This window comes from Stegastes partitus, unplaced genomic scaffold, assembly GCF_000690725.1.
Source record: "Stegastes partitus isolate 25-593 unplaced genomic scaffold, Stegastes_partitus-1.0.2 Scaffold125, whole genome shotgun sequence".
Taxonomy (NCBI): Eukaryota; Metazoa; Chordata; class Actinopteri; family Pomacentridae; genus Stegastes; species Stegastes partitus.
In genome coordinates, this window is record NW_007577856.1 from 56,244 (window position 1) to 74,321 (window position 18,078).

Sequence of the window (18,078 nt, forward strand, 5' to 3'; positions counted from 1 at the left end):
AAAAAAGTGGTGGTTTTATGAAAAGGCATAACTTGTCATTTGAAAAGTGTGTTTTTGGTATGAACAACAGAAAACCTTACACTAAACACGCAGGGTAGGACAGAGCCAAGCTAGCTGGTTTCAGTTTTTGTGCTATTCTTTGCTAATTATACCCAGTTTTACATTTACTAGACAAACACGACAAAGGTATAAAACCTCTTATCTAATCTTTCTTTCAGTGACTAAATAAATATATTTTTTAAAAAATGAGTTATGCGTTTATGAATTGCGCTCTAGAAGCAACATGGCTAAGCTAACTGTTTCCAGGCTAATACTGCTGAATGCACAGCTGCAGTCCAACAGTGTTATTTTGCTTAGTAAGCTTCTAAACAGAGTCAAATGATGCAAAAGTATCTAAGTGGCAGCCATGATAAGAGCTGGTGGAATACTCTAAATGCTAAGATGGTGCTACAGTGCTTCTTTCTTATCTCCCTCAGCACAGGACACACTGATCCATCCTTTACAAACGTAACCCAGATAACGCCATTCATGTTGCAGCAACATTAAAAACAATGCAACATCCACAGCAGACCCACGTCATCAACATCCATGTGATTTTGTTCTTTTTCTACATTCTTCACATCTTTCCTCGACCTCATGAGATTTCCCATCGAGGTAAAGCAGATAACATTTCGGAAAAGACACAAGACATAAGGAAGCTTTTGCCTTTGGGTTGCTACCATCCACCCTACATCAATCCGTGTATCAATCCTCATTGTCAAAAGGCAGAGTACACCCTGGACAGGTCGCCAGCCCAACAACAGACAACCATACACACTCGCTTTAACACCGAAGGCCGATTAACCCACCACTAATGTCTTTGGACTGTGGGAGTCAAAAGGGACGCCTGCAGAGCTTTAAAACTTCACACAGGCCAACTAGCAGGGAATTCAGAACTACAGTGCTGCCCCAGTTGCAGCCAATAGCAACTATCTATGCACATATGTGGACGTGTGATTGCTTGTGCCCATGCATTTGTCTGAATGCATAGATGGATGCAGCGCTTGCCAACTTTCTGCCAGAGCTCTGCAGACAGATGTCACGGGGTGCTCAGCGGCTTGAATGCCAAATATTCCTCTGAACATGAAGCCACATAAAGGAGTACAAAGGCACACGGCACTCTCATCCTGTGACTGGCTTGAAAATGATGTCTACGAAACTCTGAAAAAGCCGAGGCATGTTGAAATTGATAGGGTGGACGCCCCCTAATACCGCTCCAATTTCGGTGCACGTTAAAATAAATGGAAGAGCTGTTTCGCTAATGAACCAGCAGTCAGAGGTGAGCGATTGAGGCAGCATTCTTGATCATTCCGGGGGTACACGCTGCTCCCTTAAAGTCAAGTTGTTCAGTCCCTTTTGTCTGCAAGGATATGTTTCTCAGGGCCGTTGCTTGTGAGTTGTGACTATCTGGAGAGCAGGGTGTAGCTTTCAGAAGGAGACGAGCGGAGATGAATGCGAGTATTAAATTCATGTGGCGAGGAGAGTGAACTTGGAGGCCAAGTAAGGATAATTGTGTTTTTTAACAACTTTAAAGTTTCAAAGAAGAGACAGAAAATGAATATGAAGTAACAAGGAAGAGAGCGACAACGAAGCAAGTATCCGACGGCAGCTCCATAATACTCACGGGGCATTTTGTAATGCTCTGCTCCCACTGGCTCATTCTGACACTTTCCTCCAGGGTGGTGCATTTTTTCAGCAGCAGATCCCAACCACAGTACGGGTCCCTGGCTCCCACACAGGCCCTGCAAGGAGAGAATGAAGTCCACTTTTAATGGGCTTTTATTAACCTGTCATGTATGCATACAGACGGCCGCGCATTGCGAGACAACATGATATCAAACATCAGGATGGAGATAACGGAGAAAAGCAAAAGATAAGGTGGCGGGAGAATTGATGGATGGGAAATATAGGAGCTGGGGAGAGATAAGATGCAGAGGAAGGTATGGAGGAAAGTGTCAGAAAGGAGAAGGCAGAGGGAATGAGGTGGAAAAAAAGAGTGGGGAAAAAGCAAGAGAGGACAAAGAGGTGAGAAAATTAACAGAGATGACAGGGAGGAGAGAAGCTACTTAAGTGACAGAGAAGACGAGACAGATAAGAAAGCAGGAGAAAAATGTTAATTTTGTTTATGCAACCCTGACATGCATTAGATTGCATCTGCATCACAAAATTATGCCTTAACACAATTTGCTGACTGATTTTTCAGGTAATCTTAAAGCTCAAAACCAGGATTATAGTTTTTACCTTTGCATATGCACACACACATTTCTGACACAAATAGCTTATCAGCCCAGCAAATATTCACTGCGAGGACACCGTGGTAAAGATAGCGGGATCTGTCTTTGCCGTATCTGCCTCAGATGGTTTATTGAGTGCAATAAAAAGCTTGATGATACTCTTTTCGTATAAATACAAGTCTGCGGTGACAGCACAATGACATATCTCTGAGCTGCAGGCGTCAACGCTGCCTGACATGCCCCTAGTGAAATGTAACAAAGTTGTCCGTGGGTTTCATAACAATGAACTCACGTAGGCACAAACAAGTACACTTATGCAAGGAAAACATGATCGTATGCAGCGTATACATGTGAAATTGCAGAAAGGCAAGACTTGCGCTTGCCTGCACGCACGAGGCGGCTGACATCGCGTCTGGGTAACAAACAAAAAGCAGAAAGCTGATGTCTGTTCGGACAAAGATACGAGGGGTGACGACAGCAGTGCAAAATGAAAGGGAGAAGGTACATGCCAGCACCCGTCTTTAAGGGGGCCTTAAGGGCCTTACATATTGCACAGCACCAATCAGTGAGGCACACAGCCGAAGACAGAGACAGCCTTCTAATATATCAAACAGGTAAAGCTCAAAGAAATGTCAGTGATGAACCCAGTAACTCTCGCTGTAGCTGCCTGTCCTGTCCATGGGTTTGTGTCTTTAATCTGTTTGCGTTTTCTCACTACCCTTGCAGACTCTTTAAAAAACAAAAAAAGAGCAAGAACGATGTGATGAAGTGCCATAATGGCTGCGGAATATATCACACAGCCACAGCTGTAATATGAAGCCTTAACTCTTTTGTGCATTCCAATAACAGCTCATTGTGGGAGAGATAAGGAATGCAGGTGTGATTCCTTTGCTGCGTGCGATGATGGATGGGATCCCAATCTTGTGGTGAGTCTTCACACCCCGGCCTCTGTCTCAGGTTTTCTTTGCCAATATTTATGCCTTGACGGAGCGTCTTCCAGACAGACAGAAACTCAATATATCTGATAAACACACACACAGTCGCCACAGGACTGTGCACGAGACAGAAAGCACACGGTTTCTGAGCGCGGGTCAATGACAACGACAGACAGGAAGACAGCGAGACAGGCAGAGGGCAGCCACGGGCACCTCCAGTGGCTCAGACAAAGCTGATTTAGAGGGTTTTAAATCTCAGCAAAGGCCCCTGACCAACACAAAGGCCTGGCCCTCTCCGATAAAGAGCATCTTATGAACGAGGGGGCTTTCAAAACTTTGTTGCGAGCTCATTTGCTTTTGACAGTTTCCATTGAGATTAATGGCGTTTGTTTGTTTGTGCATGCACTCACTCTCTGCTCTTGTGGTAGCTGCATCTCTTGAGCGGGATCTTGATGACCTGGTCTCTAACGCCCACATAAAGCTCGCTGCGGCTGTGCAGGATCAGCAGGCTTCGGATCGGCTGTCTCTTCCTGGGCGGGAACAGCTCGATCTCCTCCAATAGGCAGCTCCCTGTGGACTGGTTGAGAGGGGAAAGCACTTTCCTGATAGTGCCGTAATCTGGAAGAGAAAGGGGGGGAAGAGAGGATTTGGCCACACAGAGGAAGAAAGGTGATTATCTGCACGAGAGAAGGTAAATTCCTGGTGGAGAGAGCAAAGATGAGACATAGTAGAGATTCTGAAAAGGGGGGGAAAAAAACAACAAAAAATATATGCTGGATGAGCAAAACTGCGCAGAAGCCAATGTGAACTCAGTGTGAACCACATAACAATCACTTCATAACAGAGAGGCTCTGAAATAAGACTGTCAAAAAGAGTGGTGGTGGCAGGTGTGCCAGGCTTGGTTATGCCATCAACATGCAGTGCTGTAAATGCAACCAGGGAATCGATATGGCGCCTGAATGCATGATTTCTGGCCTACTTTTCTTTTAAGGGGATATTCCAGCGGATGAGACCTTTCTTTGTAGTTCTCTGAGAGAGAGACGAATGTGGAAATCCGTGTCAGTGCGAGTATGTCCTGACCTTTATTTTGTGTAAGGTGGGCCCTGCGCGAACACGTTAAGGGCAAATTTCCTTGAGGGAGAGCTGAAACAAACGTCATCTATTATACATGCAATCCCCTGGGTGAGGAAGAAGTAATTAGGTGCACAGTGATGCCACGGGAAGAAAGGTGAAATGCTAATAGATGTAAAATTTAAGTTTTCGCCCCAAGGGAACAATGTGATTACTATTTCAAGTAACACGTATGAAGAAACACAATTCGTAAGTCAGCTGAAGCTCCATTGTGACAATTAGTCTTGTGGAAGGTGTGCGCTAACCTTGACCAACATTAAGCTGACGTAAGCAACATTTTTCCACATTGTAGTGTATTGTATTCAATTATTCTTTTTTGTTTTTCTTTTTCTTTACATAGATGACATTATACAGTATATAGAGTATGATAAACAAAGGTGGTGGTGGTGGTGCATTTGTTTTCTTTCAGCACTGGTTGCTGTATGTATGTTACTTGCATTGTAATTTTGAACTGTCTTGATTTTTATGTATGTTTAAAAAAAATCATTATTATTTTATTGTACTTCCTATTTAATTATTGATAGATTCAATTATGCACCTCTGTCTTTATGCTGCTGCAACTATTTCCTCCTTGGGATCAATAAAATCTCATCTTATCCTATAATGTCTCCTTTTCTAATACTACATATACTAAAATACTAAAGATGTGACAAATGTATATATGTGGTACCATTTATTTATTTATTTATTTTTACTGCATCTAATTACTTTTGCCGTTGAGTAATTAGTAAACTACTATTCAGATCAGTGATGTTTTTTTTCTCAAGGCATGCACCTGGTTATAAGTTATGTACTTTGGTGAAGCAGGAATTTCAAAATTTCTTTTTGCATTTAACTGAATTATGTTCACATTAACTGTGTGGGGAAAAAAAGCTACTGCTGCAGGGCAGAAATTACAAACGAGGGCCGAATAGCAAATTAGGCGAAATCCACTGCAAGCCACATGTTCGAATAATAGAACTCCACACCTTGACATCTTTGGACCCCCAGTTGGAGCTATCAGGTTTCCCACGATGGCCCCAATCAGCAGGGTGTGTTTAAGCGTTAATAATAGCATGTGATTAGATACAGTATGTGCGCTAGCCAATGGCCTTGGCAGTGTTTCAGATGTTTTCATTAGCGTGTGGTGAGTGTCTGGGGAACTTGCAATGTGGGCAGCTCTGGTCCACTGCTACATTGATCACAGCACCACGCAAACAATGAGAGGGGAGTTTTTTGAGGGAGATGCCAAGCACAGAGGCAGTGAACTGGAACATGTGAGAGTGTGTGTGTGTGTGTGTGAGACAGAGAGAGAGAGAGACAGAGGGTGGAAGCTTGTATGCGAGATCCTAAAATAACACTGACGCTACAACAGGAAGATCATGTTGACATTTCCCAGTGGGCTTATGGTACATTAGCACTGTGAAGTGGGTCACTACGTTCAAATTCTGTTCGGTACACCTGCTCGTAATCCACGTGTGCGCGTGTTATATCATAATACAGTCACTCAAACAAACCGGTGTCTATCTGTTGTCTTGCTGATACTGTTTTCCACACCTTGGCAAGTCTAACATCACATATTGTCACAGCAGGATGATCAAACAGTGTACCGATAAGCAGACTGGTGCCACAAACGTCACACAGAGGAAACGTGTAAAGGCGGTATATATGTGTGTGTTACCAATTACCCGTCTGTCTTCTCTGACACATGACTGTTGGCTGTTTCTCTGTGTTTATGATGTCTTTGTGAGGGACGGCATTGGAGTGGCATGTGGTGCGCTGTTTGTGTGTGTGTGTGCGTGCGAGCTCGGTCAGTGCATATGGAGAACATATGGAGGTAAAGAGCGCTCCAACTCATGTCAAAGTCAAAGCTTTGATGTCTACATGACGATGATACAGATCGATCGGTTTTCTCATTCCTCTTGCATGCCTTTTTAATTTCTCGCAGAGAAAACAGAAGGCCTGCAGAGAAATACTAGACGCCCTTGAAGTGTTTTTCTGTTACAATCAATATTCATGGCTGTATGAGTAATAATCAACGCTTACATTTGAAAAAAAAAAGAAAAAACATCCTTGGGTATAATCCATTAAAAAATTAAACACTCAAACCTTAGCTATTTTGCTGTGCAGGGCTGTGCAGGTGTGTTTTATCTGATCCTAATTGGTGCATGGAGTATTAGATTTTTTCCAACTAAATTCTGCCCATTTCAGCCCGATGAGAGAGAAATAAATGAAAGGCAAAATGGATAAACATTTAATGTGAAAAGACTGATTGACAGACATTGTGGGCTTATGTAGGATCTTGTTAACCATATTAAGAACATGGAGGAAAATATGTTTCCAGGACCTTTAAGTTGTCACAAAATGATATCAGACCATCTAAACAATATGCAAATGATGAAAAACAAGACAAAGCATGTGAAAATGCAGATTTTTCAAAAAACATTGTCTGTCTCGTAGAGAAAAAGCGTCATAAGGAACCTACCGGTGGCCAGATAAATGATGTGGAACAGCATGTCTTTCCCTTGCACCACGTCCACCGCCACATGGGTGAAGCGAACGTTGTCCTCCATGAAGTAGGGCACCGGTACAACGGGCTGGACCACCTCGTGCATCAGCAAAAACTTCTGAGCGTCCTGCAGGTTTCTCTGAGTCAGGTTGACGTAGGATCCGGAGTCGATGGTGCCGCACTGTGAGGGCGGAGAAGTCGGAAAGAGAGAGGTTTGACTGACTACGTTAATAAAAGCCAAGCTCTTTGCGAAGGTGAGTTAATAAGCCTTAGATTTTTTTGCCCAGAAGTGCCACCAGAGTTGGAAGAGAGAGGGATAGAATGATTAAATGAACAAGACTTTAAAGTCAATTGCTGCCTTGTAGCGACGGTTTGCTATCCTCACAACCTCAAGGCTTTGTAGTCAATACGCCGAGGCTGATGGAAGGAGACTGAATGAATGTTTGACTGAGCAAGTAGTTATCTCTTTTATTAGATTTTTTTTTCCTCATATGCATTTATATTGCTGGTGAATTTTATTGGAACCCCAATAATACTGTGTCTTGATTGTGTCATTCTTTACCTCAAAAATAATATTGTAAAAAGGCTTTCAGGGCTTCATTATTGCTGTTCATAATATTTCTGAATACAATGCTCGCTCTAAATGCAGCAAAATAGTTCAAACTAAGAGCTCCCCGAAAAATAACGGATCTAAATTACCTGCAGCCAAGGTTTTTGGGCTGCACTCACAATAACAGAAGTATCTCACATAAATAGGTGGATTTCATTGTAACAGATTAATTTGGTTTCATCTGGCATTGTTGACTGAGTTTGCGTTCTAAGTCCCTGGAGACTTTTGCAGCTAAAGTGTCAGTGCCATGGTGCTGGATTATAATATAAAATGTCTGATATTTCCCAGAGTTCATTTTTTTAAAGAGAGTTCAATAAAGTGAACTCTCTCCAGATGAGAGTTTAAAAGAATATTAAGCAGACAAAGGATGTTTTTGTTTTTTTATTATAGTGCTGCTTTATATTGTAAATGTTTGTATATGCTGATAATAAAATGTGTGAATTTCCCCGACATTCCTGTAACGTATCTTTTTCTTGGAAAATAACAAATGATCTTTGACATTCTGAAATATTTTCGTGTATATTTTATATTCTATTTTCTACAAGGTTGAGAAAGATTCCAACAGCATTAAATATGAAACTGTAGCACTAATAGCATACTAAAAACGAGCAGCGAGGAACAAATAGTGAATCCTTATGTAGTATGTGCAACACATATTATTGTTGTGAAGCTAAAAACTCTTGAATATTTCATTTGATTACCTAAAATGTGTGCTGTCAAAACTAAAAACTGTCATTCTACGCTCATGAAAACTTGACAAACAGAGACACTTGGTATTCACAGCATAAGACGCTATTTTTGCTTTTTTTTAAGTAAAACGTAGACACTTTTCTCCTCTAAGCTGAATGGGACAAGGAGAGGCACAAAGCCAGTCCAGCTGAGGGACAGCTGGATGAGTAAAACTAACCATGCGTGTCCTTTTCAGTAAAAGAGGTTCCAAGCCGGGGTCAGGATTGTGGATTGAGGGCCCCATCCACAAAGAATAGGTCTACGCTGAGGCACAGCGACGAGAAAACAAAAATAAGCCATACTCGGCAATTACACCCACCCAAATGACGGGTACTGTTTTAGGTTCGTGCACAGTATCGTATTTGCTCCAGGCTAACCATGCACAGCCTCTCCGTACTTAGCCGAGACTGGACCTTGGGTGGCGATTAGTTCCTGCTGACTAGCTACAGTAGTAACAGCATGGACGCTTTGTACAGATCAATCCCCGGCCTTCCTTGGGCTGACAGATGAGAATCATGGAGGGCTTCCCCAGGATGGAGAATGGATCAGTGCCCCCGCCACATCAGGAGATGGGAAATTAAAGCCCTGAAGGACAGGGAAATGCAACACTGTGTGTATATGTAGCTGTGTGACTCAAATGAGCCTCGTGCTCATGGCAAAAATGTGTTGCATGTGTGTGTGTGTGTGTGTGTGTGTGTGGTGCGGGCTATGCAGTACCACATGTCTAAGGTTTCCTTTTGTGGTTTGTCCTTGCATTGCGTGCATGTGTGTGAATCCCAAAGTGCCTGTATGACTATATTTCTGCCACAGTGAGACAAAGTCAGGCGCTGGCCGTTGAGGGTCCAAGACATCTGTGAATGCGCCGTGAGATGGATGTCGTGATTTTCCCAGTACAGTCAAGGTGAGGGACACAACCATCATTTGGCTGAGGGCCCATCCAACACTCAGGTGTCCCGCTCATCACCGGTGCACCGGTGCCAGAGTGATAAGTGACACTCGGAAATAAGGTTGTTTTACAGCATGTTTTTGCAAAATGGACTCCTGTTTAAAATGCCCTTCAGGTGGGGCGTCCTAGCAGATCTTATTCCTCTCTCTGCTTTCTCCTGGCCTTGCAGGTTATTTAAAAATTTAAAAGCATAAAAAATGTTGGTAATGTCTGATAATAATATTTTGTCAGTTTTCTGACAGAAAAAACTCACGCTTCTATTGTGCTGCATTCTAAATATTTCAGGTAACACAAACTTTCTAGCAGCATTTCAGAGTCTAACTATTTGTTCTGAATATGGAGCCTTACAATGAATGCATTTTTACAGTAAGTAATTACAGAGTGACAGAAAACCTATACAACACAGAGTGGGTATTAGCTTCTAATGCACAACGAACATGACTCATACCCTGAATAAACCCAGCAGGATCAATCCGTGTGGTTCAAATAAATGGGGGGATTTTCTCTGCAGACAGACAGGGAATTAAGCTCTCAATCAATGACCAGTGTGTGCGTGTTGAGCGATGAGTTCACAGTCATAATTATCCCTATTTGGCAGCAATCTATAGCCCTTTATTTTGGTGGGCGTATTTGTATATAGTGTATATGTACGTGGCCCGGTGGCTTTTATGACTGCAGGTTTCCTGTAGGTGTTGTTTGTGCATGTACATGTGTGTAGGTGTGTGTGTGTGCGGAAAAGCCTGTGAAAAAAAAAAAAAAAGACAGGCTATAAATCCTGCGCTCGTAAATCTAATCCTCCAACATTGACAAATGCTTGATGAAGATGTCACTGAAACCTAGATAAAGTGTGCATCGGTCCAGCGGTGAGGAGCAGCTATTGTGGCCGAGCTTAAGTGGAGAGATGGGGATGGAGAGGGGAAGTGATCCTGGTTTATGCTTTATGTTTGAGGAGCAGACGTATAGAAGTCTATGGTACACAGAAACCCCTCTGTGGTGTATACAGTATGCAAAATAGGATAAATCTGTGGTCAGCACTGACCAGATAGGGAAAATAGGTTTTTCTTGAGGTAAGCTAAGAGAATTTCAATCAACCAGCTGCTGACATGTAGATATGTGAATGTGTGATGACAGTGAGACGCATTCTCTGTTGCGAAAAGGTGTACACGTGCATTTCGTTTATTTTTTAATTTTTTTGAAAACTGTCACACCTAGCACTTTTTCTCTGGAAGCGTGTCATTCACTTTTTCTGCATGCGTTCTCTCTCTGCATGTCATTATAGATAATGGGTGTGTGTACGTTCCTGATAGCAGGCATCACGAATGTTCACGCGTCTGCCGGCTTGATGGAAACATGATCGGCGTCCCGTGATGCGAAACACGTGTGAAAGTGTGCGTCGCCCATTGCTAACCAGACCTCGGAGGGAATTCAATCCCTCACGAAGAGCGGTGCGGATAAGCTCACTGCCTGTCTGCTAAAACTTGAGCTAATAAAACATTCCCTCTCCGTCATCAGCAAAGGAGAGGCGCTTCAAAATAGGAAGAAGGTGCTTGGTTTGCCCCTGCGGGTTTTAGGATGGAGTATAAACATAAAGTGCCACTTGTGCAAAACAAGGACAGTTTATTAGGAAGGACTACAGTTCACCGAACGAGGCTATGAGACATCTTCAAGGAATGATTGCGCCATTGTAAAAATCAGTGGATTTTATAACGAGCGGTCGTAATGTGCGTGTTCATGAGCAGCGAGAGGGGTGATTGAAAGAGAGGGAAAATTAATAAGAGTGAAGAGCTTCCTGGGAGTCTGAGGTAGGCTGTTCAGGGCAGGCACACATTTATTTATCAGCATACACTCGCGGTATACCCACTACATGCATAAATTTCCTTGGGCGTGCAAGCGCTGTACATATTGTATGACTGATTCGGCAGTGTGTTGAATGTAAAATGACCTCTTGCATGAAAAAGTGACCACTCTTGATCATTGAAGGGAAGCTCTGAACTGTAGCTTACATGCACAGACCTACTAAACATATTTCATCCATGCTGGCAGCGTGACTCCAGGAATGAAAATGTTGTGTTGTTGGTGCAACAATTTTGTCCCTGCTGAAACATTCTGCTACCAATGTTTGTTCAGATATTAATGACCCCCAAAGGGTGAATCTGACTGACTGCAGCCCCCCTAACACATACAGGAGCTCGACTCTCTTCTTTTTACTGAAACATAAATGTGACATGACAAGTATTGGATAGATATTCAGGTCCCCCCCCTTAGGATGAATTGGAATAACTTTCAGCTTGGTTGGACGTTTCCATCAGCCTCCACTCTACTTTGGGTTCTGCACTGATTAGCAAATGCTAAAACCAAGATCATGAACATTGAACCTGATTAGCATCGGCATGCTGTTGGGTTGAGCATGTGAGCAGTCTGACATTAGCATTTCAGCTCCACAGTTTCACAAAGCCGCTGGCATGGCATGAGTGTGGTCCAAATTGGCAGAACAAACAGAGCAAGGGGGGCTTCAGAATAGTTTCATTACCTGAAAGTCTGGGTTGGGGTTGGGGTAGGGCAGCCAGGCCGACCGTGAGTTCTCCTGGTACTTGAAGGGCCCGTTGAAAACCTGTGCTACGGCGCTGAGATTGAAGGCACACACTGCAGATGCAGCAATGCTGTTTCTGCACGTCAGGAAGTTGTCAGGAGGACGTCAGGACGATGATGGATGAGAGAGGGAGAGACGGAGATAAGCATTAGAAGAATCTAATTTAGAGAAGGAGTCCATAGTACAAGCAGGAAACTGTTCACAATACGTTGGTATTTGTAAAGCTGACCTCTGTGTGTTTGTATTGCTGCCCACCAACAACACAAATCAAACACCGGACAGACAGACGCAGATGCTGGGGTAAGTGATCGTCATTACTGGATTATAAATCCTGCAATAGGACACAATTAAGCTGTTCGGCTTGTCTGATTAACTGTACAGATCTCCGGCCTGAAATACAGCTTTGACTTTTTAAGCTGTCAGTTTCAACAAGTACCGGTCTCCTCCCTCAGAAGACAAAGTAAAGAATGAGAGTATTAGCTCTCAACTCAAACTGTGAGACTTGGGCGATGTGAATTATAATCCGGTGCAGCTGTTCATTAAACTCTGTGCCTGCAGGGGGAAATGTTTCCAATACCCTTCAAAAGACTTCTTTTTCAGCAATGTGGAGGCATTGACCATAAAGAATTGATTACTCAGCTTTTAATAATGGTCTGTGCGTGTGTGTGTGTGTGTGTGTGTGTGTGTGTGTGTGTGCGCAAAAAAAAAAGAAAGATGGAGAGACAAAAAGAGGAAAGAGTTATGATGTTTGGGAAAACAGAAAATAATAGTTTTCATTATACACTCCGCCTCGTACACATGATACAGTGTCGGGACTGATGATAAGCTTCTTTCATAGGATTCAAATGTGAGATAGCGGCTGGAATAATAAACCCTGTTTGTAGAAGCTTTGGCGTTTCTTCTTGCCCATGCAAATAACATGATCATACAATTTTATATGCTCACTATATGAAATATGACAAAGAGGTCACATGTCATGTTCACGCAGACGCTGTTATGGTGTGTTTGTTTACACAATAAACAGAGAATAAGTGATGACATTTGATGATATTTGCTGGTGTTTTGGTGGGCCACATATCAAATAGTGCCGTGGAAATGGTATGATGTAAAAAAAAATACTTTAAAACTTGTAAACTTTCAAACAATTTAAAACTTCTTTCAAAGAAGTTGTACACAAATGAAAATACAAAATTAATAATAAAATTAAAGTAAAAGAACATTTTGTGAACACAACACTCAGTGGAAAAGAAAAGCAATTTATCAACAAAGAAATTAAGTGATTCCACTAATATCCATTTCTTGAATATCTAATGTAATAATAAAACTGAAAGCTGAGCAAATCCGTCTCTGTTTTCTTTGTATTTTCTTTTTTTTTTCCCCTCATCATGAATCACCAGCAGGTGTGGATGCTGGCATGGTCTGACTTTTAGCGTAAAAAAAAACATATGCAACCTTTTTTTTTTTGCACACTGAAGACAGCTTCTATTCTGATACAAGTAAGTGAACATTTAACCAGAGAGACAATGTTTTCAAGCGACTCCTGGAGCTGACATTTGCTGAATTGGTCAGGTACATAAAGCTGATCAAATCTGTCAGATGTAATTTCAACAGCTGCCAGTTGGCAGCTTACTTTTCTCTGCTTTTGTCTGAAGGCAAAAACCACGAAGAATTTTAAGTAGCAGAACAAGCTTTTGGAAACACATCATCATCATTTTTTTTATTGTGAATTTCCTTTATGTTTGGAAAGTTATTATCAGTCAGACATATCCAGTGTTCAGGTTCTACTGAGGTAGTTTTCTTTTTTTAAATTTGCATTTCATTTTAATTTTTCATTTTTTAATTTGATGTGTATGTTTATTTACTTTAATGACCCAAATATGTTTTAAGTCTTTATTACTGTCATTTGTTAAAGTTGTACTGTGCCTATTAAAGTTCAGTCTTGTACAAAAATAAAAAAGAAGGAATGATGAGTAATAACTTCATCAAAATGATTATTGGAAGTTTCACATGTGCCATCAGTGAATGGAAAGCTTGAGGTGTACAAACTGTAACTGTAACGATCAGCCATGAATGTAGATTCTGATGGGACAGTGTCCTACATTTTACAACTTGTAAAACCTCACGTTACTCACACGTTGGTGGTAAAAATTCCATAAAGCAGCTCCAGCTCAGGCAGGTAGAAGGTGCCCTGCAGCTCGTTGTAGTTGAAGGGGATTTCTCCAGGTCTGGAGCAGTTCAGCCTGGCCTTCATGAACGTGGTCCAAGTGTCCTCCAGAAGGAATCGACCTCCGATGTCATTTTTACAGACGCGACCGGCGCGGGAAAACACCGTCCGGCCGCAGTCGTGCTCCACTGCGTTTTCCCGGAAGAAGAAGTAGGTGAAGTTGCCGATATCGTAGGAGGAGACGAAATTCGGTTCTGTTGAAGGATAGGAGGGAAATAATTGGGAAAAAGATTGTGACAAAGAGAAAGAAGACACAGAAAGAAAAACAATGAAGACAAGCAAGAGAAAGATAAAGTGCAGAAAGATGAAGAAAAATACAGAAGGAAAAGTATTTAAGGTTGCAGGAGCACGGGGGAGTGGGTGAGCGAATGGGTGCGTGTTATGACTGATTGACTCACAGTGTGTGCAAGCGTGCAGCCCACACAACAGCAGGTGATCAGGATTAATAACTACAGGCCACGTTATTAATGGCATTGTGTTGTAATAAGAAAACTCATTTTTCACTCCCCAAACCTAAAGGTTAGGATGAGAAATGACCAAAACAGGTGTAGCGTAATAGCTCTCACCCTATCTGAAACACGCGACCCCCGCGACACTGTCACGAGTAAGACGTTCATCTTTATGTATGACATTATTGGATCTAAACCGCACGCTTTATTCTCGCTGACAGTGATTTAATTCGACTTTAAATGAAAGTATTGCCACCCCTCCTCATTTCAACCCTTTTCTCCTCTGCACCTTTGGACGGCAGTGGAAGAGGGGGGGAGACAGAGGGGAAAAAAAATCAATTCGCCATAAAATTAGTTATTAAACCTTCTCTCAGAAGGTTGCTGCCAAGTAATGTATGTGGTAGTTTTTAATTTATTTTTTCAATTTAGCTTAAATGTGAATCAGATAAAAGTCACTTGCTGACAAGATACTGATTGACCTGCTCCTCTGTAGCCTGGACACCTTAAGCTGTCTGAAGTTCCTCCAATCTGCACCGAGGAGGTCTGTGCTTGAAGTGGGTCTGAGCTTTCGGAGGGGGGGGAAGAGACATTGATTTTTGAAGGATTCTCAATTTTACGCCCCTCTTCAAAGTAAGGCCGAGATAAATATAAAGATTTTCTAGCTGCTTAGTAACTTTCCAAATAATTGTTTTTGCAGATAAAAAGGCAACAGAACAATTACGGAGAGGGGATCTTCTTTTTCGGGGTTCGCTACGCTGTGCAGCACAGTGGTGATTTGAGGATGAATGCGATCCTTCAAGAGAAACAGATTCCAGCTCCCATGTTAGATAAGCAGCTGCCATGTTTAAGCATCCTTGAGCAAAATGTTGAATCCCCACCAGCTGCAGAGCTAATGTTCAATAGCTGCGAATGGAGAAACAAACAGAGAGGAAAAACCCCCTCCGTGGTGTTTTTCTCTGTTTAAAAAGGAGATTTTAATTTTTAGCAACTGTTGCATGCATTTACATACACTATAACATTCATTCAAACTTTGGCAGCTCCTCACCGTTGAGCCACTTGGAGTTGTACTGGGCAGTGCGCAGGGGTGGCAGGCCGCCCAGGCTGCGGTAGATGGCGGGGTCTCGCCCGGAGAAGTCCATGGCAGTGGCGGCGTAAAGCTCCCCACTGGAGGTGATGAGGGCGGTGGAGTTGTGGAGGGGGTTGTAGGGACACCGAGCCATTCCGCTAATCTGATCGTGGATCTCTGTCAGATTAGTGAGCTGCAGCGTGGGGGAAACAAGAAGAGGAAGCAGAGACAATGAAGAGTAAGGTTGATCGAACAAGAGAAAATAGAGATTAACCGGAAGCAGACATCGCCTGGATAATAGAAGAGGATTTTTTTGTTGTTAGTAACAAGGCAGGAGATAAGAAAGTAGATGGAATGAGGAAGAAACAAGATGAATTTCCTTATTTCTAAATCACAGATTAGTGTAGAAATCCTGCATAAAAATATAGGACAGAGTATCAAAGGGCAGCATTAAAATGCAAACCAGATGAGTCTGGTAATGTTTTGTTTGTTCCTGCCAATATGCAAATGGTACAGACTAAGGAAAAAAAAATACTTAACCTCATTATGTTTTGTTTGGTTTACATCTACTGTGAAATACACACAAAGATATATATATATGAGCAAAACCTTCCTGAGCAGGAAAAACATCATCAGAGAGCACATTTGGAATCATTAACAACATAAAACACACAAACACAGCAGCTGCTTCAAGTCTAATGCTAAGAAACCACCTGTTAAGACACCAATAAAATTCCTAAACAGGCTTCTTAAATCAAGTTAGTCCTGACTGCACTGCTTAGTTGGTTTCATTCCTGATGTCTCTACAGGACAGCCAGCTGTTTGTCTGGCTATAACATTATTATACCACATCTTTGGGAAGCCGTTCTGAGCTCAAAAGAGGCTTGATGTGAGATGCAGTCTTCTGTCGCATGCTGCCTTTGAATATGAAGCCAAATCCAACTCCCCGCTTTTTAAAAATACTTTACAGCATGACCCTGGCTTAGCCCTGACACACTGCACTGGTTCCTACTTATATATATAAAAAAAAAAAAAAAAGTACAGGCCATAGCTCAGTGACTCAGCCTTGAATACCAAAAAAGGAGCAATGCAATTTTTTAAATCCAAGATGTAATTATATTTTATGGTGCAAAAGTAAACACAGTATACGAGGATTAGCTCATGGTTTGTGCTTCCATCCAAATTCATCTCAGTTCTGAAGGCAGACGCATGACGCAAAAAGATTGCACTAATCTCAGGTTTAGAAATGCACAAATGATAATTAAAATTATTTGATTCGCAATTACTTTTCTATCAATCAGTTGAGTTCCACATTTTTGAGGCCATGCTGGAGGACCTCTAGTGCCAGTTCCTCTCTCTCCACTCATTTTCTGACCGAGTAATCTGTGGGTTCCTTCCACTTGTTCCATGAAGAAAACCAGACTCCATTCAGGGCAGTGCATTGGGGCAACCAGGCGGCTTCTTCATCCAATTTCCTGGAGCCGGTCGATCTGGATCAAGGGTTCTGTTAACTCCTGCCACCTCTGCTCCACCCGAACCACAACAAAACAGAGCAGCTCTGTCTGAGCTCCGCCGGCTTCAGATGAAAGCCTGGTATTGACGAGACTCATTTTGCGGGCCGGAACAGTCGCTTTTGGGTCAATTGGGTCATTGAGAAAAACAAGAGGAGGGGCGATAAATAGATAGACTGCAGCGCATCCGTTGCATTTTTACGAAGTGAAGAGAAAGTCGTCTCTATTGCGGGCCGAGCAGCTGCACGAGTTGGACGCTGAAGTGACTTTGAATTAGTCTGATAGAGACTTTAAAAAAAAAAAAAAAGACCGCTCACAGTTTCGAGGAGACTGCTGTGAGAGCCAGTTGGGTGCTATGTATGGTGCCACTGAGATGCCACTGTGGCTATTGAGAGAATTTTTAACTACTCAGTACGACAGGAAATCTAGCCACAAGCCCTGGGTGATCTTAGATGTCTTAATAGACAGGGTTGCCAGTGTTTCTCTACTGTGGGTGGCTGGCAAATGACACATCCTCGTAGCTATCTGTCGAGCAAATCTGAGCAGAATGTCATGTACAACTTTTGTTTATCTCATCTCTGCTTCTTCTCATCCTGAGCATACTGTAAGTGAGCATACTCTGCTATGTTGTAAAAATTTCTTTTCTCGAGAATAACCTTTGCCAGCTATAAGCACTCTTATAGACAGCCAGTTTTTTTATTACAAGAAAATGCGAATTAAAGCTAGAGAGTGTGCAGGATTGTAGAAACCAGAGGGAGAAAACTAGATTTTGAAAGCATATAATGAAAGTCAATCTTCCAAAACACACTTACACTGAGTACAGGTGGAGGACTAACCAATTACAAGAGAACAAGTAGGACATTAAAACTACCTCGTCTAAAAACGCGAAAATAGGCTACATCCTTACTTTTGCAAAACACCACTTTTAGGGGTCAAAATTATAAATATCATCAGATTACACTTGACTACCACTGGGCTACAATACCGACAGGGTGCACACAAATACACAGGAATGTATAAATGTACCCTAATGAAACTAGAGGCACTTATAGATGCACAAATATAAAAATAGAAATCCATGGAAGGATGGTGGAGTTTCAAGTGAGACTGTATAATGTGGTTGCCA

General features: G+C 42.2%; 1 protein-coding gene across 1 annotated transcript in view; it reads right to left on the reverse strand.

Moving 5' to 3' along the window:
* sema5a (sema domain, seven thrombospondin repeats (type 1 and type 1-like), transmembrane domain (TM) and short cytoplasmic domain, (semaphorin) 5A) overlaps window positions 1-18,078 on the reverse strand; it is a 131,660-nt gene that overhangs the window by 51,016 nt on the left and 62,566 nt on the right. The window contains exons 7-12 of the mRNA XM_008278500.1: window positions 15,421-15,634; window positions 13,835-14,120; window positions 11,643-11,778; window positions 6,804-7,008; window positions 3,619-3,826; window positions 1,664-1,781 (exon numbers count right to left, since the gene is read on the reverse strand). Coding sequence (XP_008276722.1) covers window positions 1,664-1,781; window positions 3,619-3,826; window positions 6,804-7,008; window positions 11,643-11,778; window positions 13,835-14,120; window positions 15,421-15,634 — 1,167 coding nt within the window. The remainder of the gene's footprint in view (window positions 1-1,663; window positions 1,782-3,618; window positions 3,827-6,803; window positions 7,009-11,642; window positions 11,779-13,834; window positions 14,121-15,420; window positions 15,635-18,078) is intronic.